The sequence below is a fragment of the Carassius auratus genome, chromosome 2 (genome assembly GCF_003368295.1).
Source record: "Carassius auratus strain Wakin chromosome 2, ASM336829v1, whole genome shotgun sequence".
Lineage (NCBI taxonomy): Eukaryota > Metazoa > Chordata > Actinopteri > Cypriniformes > Cyprinidae > Carassius > Carassius auratus.
This window is the reverse complement of record NC_039244.1, coordinates 16,129,898-16,137,271: the sequence shown is the minus strand read 5'-3', so window position 1 is coordinate 16,137,271 and position 7,374 is coordinate 16,129,898. Positions and strand designations below refer to the sequence as shown.

The 7,374-nt window shown below is 38.3% G+C and overlaps 1 protein-coding gene across 1 annotated transcript; it reads left to right on the top strand.

Moving 5' to 3' along the window:
- The first annotated feature begins 1,872 nt into the window (after positions 1 to 1,872).
- On the top strand, positions 1,873 to 6,879 carry LOC113117713 (tiggy-winkle hedgehog protein-like). Its single transcript, XM_026286607.1, has 3 exons — positions 1,873 to 2,392; positions 3,952 to 4,213; positions 4,888 to 6,879. Exons 1-3 carry the CDS (start codon positions 2,084 to 2,086, stop codon positions 5,565 to 5,567), a joined length of 1,251 nt encoding a protein of 416 aa, XP_026142392.1. The 5' UTR covers positions 1,873 to 2,083; the 3' UTR covers positions 5,568 to 6,879.
- Positions 6,880 to 7,374: the final 495 nt, after the last annotated feature.

The following is a 7,374-nucleotide window of genomic DNA, read 5'->3' as shown; positions in this document are numbered from 1 at the left end:
AAACAAAGTTTATTAAAGTTGTTTAATATACTAAAGATTTTTGATTGAAGAGATTAAATGGCCATTTCATTCCATCATGAGACACTTGAAAGACACCTGTTGCAGAACTATCTCACAGTCTGACATCTCCTGTTAACAAATCCTTATCCATATAAACATACACTATTAATAAACTTTTTGTGTAAAGCCTATTCATATCAACTAAACAGATTTATTTCAGAAAATTATGAAACAAAATGGTGTATAAATATGTGCCTGAAGCTCATAAACCTTCATAAATAAACAGTCTACTCAATTCATTCTAAGAAGAGTTCGACATTTTTTGTGTTTTCAAATGTAACCGAGTCATCTGTGGGTCATACCTTAGAGTGGCAAGAGGGTGAGTTTTTGCTCACTCACATGCAAATTTTCCGAAGCCCTTGAAAGTCCAAACCAGGTAGGTGTTATAAATTCAGAGATGTACCATTCATTTATTTCACCTACCAAAAAATCCCCTCCACAAAACAAAATCCCCTCAGCGAGGGCCGAAAGAGATATATTTGCTAAAGGAGCACAAATGATAGTGCATATAAACAATCAACAGACTCATGTAGCACATTTTTAGCTCATCAGAAATGCTTTCCGATCATCTTGATGATGCCAACGTTTACCATATAACAACATTTTCTATTAGAATTATGACAGGGTCCTGTTTTGTTAAAGTTTCATTTGTAAAGGCAAAAGAACAAATCGGATGAGTGTGTACTTTAACCTCACTTTCAGATGTCATCACACAGGATAAAAAATTTGACTTAAGGACAGAAATTAATGACTGGAGTCACTGGACTTTGGATGCCCTGATCCCTGCCGAAGACAACTAGAAAATACATATCTGCAAGCAGCGATGATGGGCCCAAGTCATCAGTGCAACCGCTAGAGCGGGCACATGCATTTACAATAACTCTCTGACAGTCTGGTTTTTAAGGATTACAACAGTGAAAGGGTTACACTATAACATCAAGATTGTGAAGCATGCACATACAGAAAACAATATCTAAAACTATGTTAACAGTAACTTTGCCATCACAAAAGCACATTTACTATGTTCCCGACTGCAAGATCACGATCACTATTACCCCCTGTCCGGCACCCCTGTTTGTGAGGTCTATGTCTGTAGGAGTTTTGGTAACTGTAAACTGTATGCTACAGAGCCCCTCAAAAATGGCCTTATAAAAGGGCGTGCCATTGGCCATTGTGCCCCCAGTGGCTTGGGCCATAAAAAGCATGGGTATAAAGTCCAACAGTGCATCAAAGATTTTGGGTCATGTGCTTCTGTGAGTAACTTAAAATTTGCTGTGATGACACTTCATGAGGTCTACCAGTCATGAAGGTAAGTTTCTGACTACAAAGAAAAAGAGGAAAAGAATCCCTGGAAATGGAGAGATGCAAGGAGTCATTTTACATTAATAAGATTGTTTAAAACTCTAAGAATTTTATTTTAATTACAAAATAAATTCTAATTCGGAACATTAACTTCATGCAGGATGCAATCTGACTGATTTATGACACACGCGTCGTTTTAAAAAGGGTGCACTAAAACAAATGATAAAGGACTGATTTGAATTAATGCAACAGTTTATGTAAAACAATCATAACCATTTGTTATTTACGTACTTTTTGGATATTTTCATTCACATGAAACACGGTTAACTCGAGTTTATCATTGGCAACGTGAAAATATGTTTAGGTCATTTCTGCAGAAATGAGTTATATAGACCGTCTTTGCTTGGATGGCATCATAGTTGTACTGCACTCCATTGAGTCAATAGACTCCCTCCCCCTGCCATAGATTTGCTCTGTAATTCATATGATAGACTGCCTCTACTCATAAGCGTCTGACCCTACCTCCCGTCAAACTAAGTCGCTCTTTCGTCTCCCACTTAGCTGTGACAGCCAACCTCCAATGTGCTCAGTCAGTGGCTATCGAGAGCGGTCGTTATTGCACCTGCTTCGGTAGCGGTCGTTGGGTAGCATCCATCCGGTACGCACGAGAAGACCCTATGAGAGACTAAACTTTAAAGATCCGAAGAGTTCATTTAACGTCATGGACGTAAGGCTGCATCTGAAGCAAATTGTTTTTCTGTGTTTTATTAGCCTCCTTCTGACGTCTTGTGGATTAGCCTGTGGTCCTGGTAGAGGTTATGGAAAACGAAGACAACCAAAGAAATTAACCCCGTTGGCTTACAAGCAATATATACCTAACGTTGCCGAGAAAACGCTTGGGGCCAGTGGCAAATACGAAGGCAAAATCACAAGGAATTCGGAGAGATTTAAAGAGCTGATTCCGAATTATAATCCCGATATCATCTTTAAAGACGAGGAAAACACAAACGCTGACAGGCTGATGACCAAGGTATGGACCGAAGCGTGCGTAATTGACCAGATTTACGCTCTTTTAAATAATGGATGCTCATGCCTAAGTTTCCTATAGTTTTTGGTAAGATAAAAAAAATGATGTTGCATTATAGATTCTTTAGATTAGTAGCCTATATTGCTTTCTGTGTTCTTTAATGCGCTAGCACAGAACATAGATTATTATTATTATTATTATTATTTACATAACTAAAATAGAAAAGTTCTTGGTGTATCACTAATAGAATCTCATATTGCATCAGAATGTAAAAACTTTTAACAGAACATTTACCACATATACCACATTTAGGTTTCCAGGCACTCTGGAGACACTGACAGAGTAGCGCGCGCGGAAGAACTAAAACTTTAACTGATGGAAATCTGGCATGCCTAAGATTTTTATCAACCAGCCTAGCTGATATTGTTAATGTGAACATTTGCATACTTTTGCATACTTTGCATGGAACATGCGTGCTATAATTTTGCATTTTGACTGTTAAATATTCATAACAGGCTATTTCGTTTAATTTAAATCAAAATGACCATTCAGTTCTCATTCGAATTTTATATTTTTGTCTTTAGTGCAAAATTGGCACCGTTTAATAATTTAGTGTTAGTGGTTGAAAGCATGTGGTGAGCATAAGTTTCTTCTGTTCTCCAATCAGACCTTTGGCAGTTAATAACATAATTAAATTCACGAAACACCCCGCCTCCACACATTGTAAGCATTGCATAATATATATTTTTTTTCTGGTGTGCCCGATCAATTAATGCGTTCCCTCAAGAGCACATCTGCGTTTCTTTATATAAATAGACCTCATGACCTGCTTTTATTGTGTCTTAACAGAAAATGTGGGTCACAAGTGATCTTTGTCGCTGATGTCGCGCTTCAAGTACTGGATATTACCGGCTCCCGTGGTGACCGTGCTTTGTTGCATTCCAGTCAGCTGCTCAACTGTTTTCTCTAATGACAGTGCTTTAGGATAATTATTTCAAGCCAAATTACACAACATTGTAATATGAGTCACGTTTCCCTCACAATCTCCAGGATCAAATGAAGCAACTTGTGCTTGTACAAAAAATATTAGTTCACAATGCCGCAGAACCACAGTGCCTGTGATTTAATAAAAGCAACATAAGCAGTTAAGCGAATCGTTGGTGACAACGTCCCTGTAATTGACTGCTAATTGAAGAAAGAACTTGAATTTTCAGCTCTATTTAGTCCTCTCAGTTATCGATCGGTCGGTCTGGAGTCTGCGCTCTTGACCCAGCGCACACATCTTTTACGCACAAACTGACAATGTGCTTAGTGATGTATATGTGGAGACTAGCTGTTACTCCGTAAGGTTATTTTGCAATAATGATCATTCCGAAGAAATGATGACATCTATAGTAATTTAGGAGCTCTGCATTATGCAAGAAAATTAGTTGCAGAAATCACTTGGATAGGAGGACCGTCAGACCTGCTGCACATTTTTGAACATTCAGTGAATCTTCCACATTTTTAAAAGTAAGGTATGTGTTTTAAACACTGACAAGCTGTCTCTTTCTCTCATTCAGCGGTGTAAGGATAAGTTAAATTCGTTGGCGATATCCGTCATGAACCAGTGGCCGGGTGTCAAACTGCGCGTCACCGAGGGCTGGGATGAGGATGGTCACCATTTCGAAGAATCTTTGCACTACGAGGGACGGGCGGTGGACATAACTACCTCGGACAGAGATAAAAGCAAGTATGGGATGCTATCTAGGCTTGCAGTGGAGGCAGGATTCGACTGGGTCTATTACGAATCCAAAGCCCACATACACTGCTCTGTCAAAGCAGGTGAGCGCAATAAATCACTATAACTGATAGCTATATATTCACCTGCCAGATTATGATATAACATAGATGTATATATTAGATATTTCATTCAATTTATGTTCTTGTGCATTATTTGGGAAACATATTACATTGTGAAGCAACTGGAGAACTTCTTGGCACCCTTTGTCACCTCACACGTCCTATCAAGAAAATTAATATCTCAGGTGCCTCGAAACCTTAACAGCCTAGTTTTAACAGTCTTTACAATTATTTTGGGATCTTATGATATCAAGGGAATAATTTGTGAATATGAAGGGTAAAAAGGGTAAATAACTTGATGAATGAATGTAAGATTTTATAAGCAGCTAGGATTAAAGTAACTGAAATCTTATGACAAACAATTACAAGAAGTTAAATGCTGGAAATGATGTAGGCCAATTGGCACATTTGAATCTCTGCACCTGTGCAAACTGTTGCAAAACTAAAGAGACCAGGGAAAGCAAAGTATAGGCTAATTTAAATGACAATATCTGACCAGTTTGTGCTAATTAAAGAGCCAGAATGACCAGATGAGCGTTTCAGCTATTGCTTCTTGACAGTCTCCGAGTTTGTCAGCACCATCATGTCAATGCATCGATTTTTGCAGAGTGCTTTATAAATAAAGTCTAAGTTGTCCACCTTTGCTTTTATCTCAGAAAATTCAGTGGCTGCTAAATCAGGGGGGTGCTTTCCTGGATCTGGCACGGCGACACTCGCAGACGGGAGGAGGAAACACATCAAAGACCTTAAAGTGGGCGACCGGGTTTTAGCGGCTGACGAGGAGGGAAATGTCATATTAAGCGACTTCATCATGTTCATGGACCACGATCCGACAACGAGAAGGCAATTCATCGTCATCGAAACGTCAGAGCCATTTACAAAGCTCACCCTCACAGCCGCGCACCTAGTCTTCATTGGAAACGCGTCAGCTAGTTCGGGTATGACAGTGACATTTGCTAGCGACGTGAAGCCTGGAGATACGGTTTTAGTGACGGAAGGTACAAGCAAGACCCTCAAGAGCGTTACAGTGAACAGGAGTTACACTGAAGAGCTCAAGGGCTCTTACGCGCCAATCACCGCGCACGGAACCATAATAGTGGATCACGTGCTGGCTTCGTGTTACGCGGTTATTGACAGTCACAAATGGGCACACTGGGCTTTTGCACCGGTCCGGTTAAGTCACAAGCTGACGACGTGGCTTTTTCCGGCTCGTGATTCAAACGTCACTTTTCAGGAGGACGGCATCCACTGGTACTCAGAGATGCTGTTTCACATCGGCTCGTGGCTGCTGGACAGAGACTCTTTCCATCCACTCGGGATTTCACACTTAAGTTGAGACTGCAGCAGTATCACTGTGTGGGCATCAGACTCAAGTGTAGCCTATCTTTATTTTCTGTAAGAAAAGCCTTAAAGTGTTCATTGAATAATTTATTTGTATTGGATCATCTGTCTCTGGAAACGTACCGATTTAATTATGATATGACAATTCTTTCGCATTTTTTTGTGAAACCTACAAGAGATTATACAAAATAAGAGAAAGCAATGAATTTACAGGGCTGTACAGTGTGCAACCGACTGATCTATTTTATTGGATACGCATAGGATGGCGCTCAAAATATATATTTTTATACACAGATTTGTATGTTAGATTTTTGACGGATCTACAAGTATTTCCAGAATCTTATTTCGTAAGTGCTAACGAAGTACGAAAAAGTGTTACATTTATTGAAACAGATGCGATGTATCAACGAACTGTTCATGTCATTATGAGTGTGTCAATGATGTCATTGTTTTGACCACTGATCCAACGTTTGTGTATTCACTACACTAACACTTTCTGTTTAAATGTACATTAATTGGTAAAAGTACTCAAAATAAATTAATGGTACGCAGTCTGAAAGTTATTCGATGACTTTCAGGAGACGACTTTTAAAGGAAATTTAAAGAACACACTTTGTGTGTGGTAAATGATGACAGTAATGTGCACTGATCCTTGCTTTGATTACCTCACGGAGGAGCGCAACTTCTGTTCGCTGCTATCTTCTTGCATTCGAACTAACTCGTAATCTAACTTTGCTGAATCGTTTGCTAAATATAATAAATAAATACTTTTAAGTCCTTCTACCAATCTCTCCATAAATTATTCTCGCGTAAATAGTGCTAAAGGTATTTTAAAAGTTTAAAAAAGTGAAAAGGCAGTTCAATTTGTTTTGCAACAGCAGAAATAGTTTTTAGAATAGCAATACCGGTATATATAATTTAAAACTAAACACAAACGGTGCAGTAGCCTAAATCCTGACGAATTCATAAATAGGCTATTTGTTAGACTGAGCATTTGGACTCGACCTTGGACATTTTTTAGAAAGATGTTAGAGTAAGATGTTTCACTAAGACTTTCGACGAAACTTATTAATTATTATGCTAAATATCTATTCATAAAGTAAAAAAAAAATCCCGATCACCAAATTCAAAGCGTTTGCATTAGTGTAGACACCGTTCTGGGAACCATTACTTTACAGTACACGAGAACAGAAATCTCATATCACAACAAAATCTGTTTATTAAACTTGATGATGATGATGATGCTTTTGATGTCCACAGTAAGAGTATCTCACAGCTGATGTAGTGCGCCATCTACTGGGTCTTTATGGATCTGTCAGGTTTCTTTATAACCAAAGACATCTTTTTTTCTAAACTCATAAAGAAACAGAGAAAGATTATCCTTGAGTTTAAAATGTTTTGTATTTAAATATTTTTAATATTCCAACTCAACATCCCTTCAACATGAATTATAACGTGGCTAAATTAGATCTTTACATTGACTCAACCACTATATGAAAAGCAGCTTGCTAATGCAGGCAGCTAAAATAACCCTGTGTATTACAAGAATAAAAAAAGTTAATTAAAACGTTCTTCTCTATATAACCTTTGAAACGATTGTTAGTGTATTCCCATGGCAGTTGGCCAAACAGATGTTAGGGGAGCACCAAATATATGCCTCACAAAAAAAATCAATAAATCATTTTATAGTCTCTCTGTAGTCAAATCAAGCTCCAAAAGCTCAACATGAGCAAAACACAGTCCTGAAAGATCTGAACAGTCTTGGAAGAAATTTGTTTAGTTTAGAAAACAGCCACAAAAAG

Coding starts and splice junctions, on each gene's coding strand:
- LOC113117713 (XM_026286607.1), top strand. CDS start 2,084: ATGGACGTAAGGCTGCATCTGAAGCAAATTGTTTTTCTGTGTTTTATT. Junction 2,393..3,951: donor CTGACAGGCTGATGACCAAG/GTATGGACCGAA, acceptor TCTCTCATTCAG/CGGTGTAAGGATAAGTTAAA. Junction 4,214..4,887: donor ACACTGCTCTGTCAAAGCAG/GTGAGCGCAATA, acceptor CTTTTATCTCAG/AAAATTCAGTGGCTGCTAAA.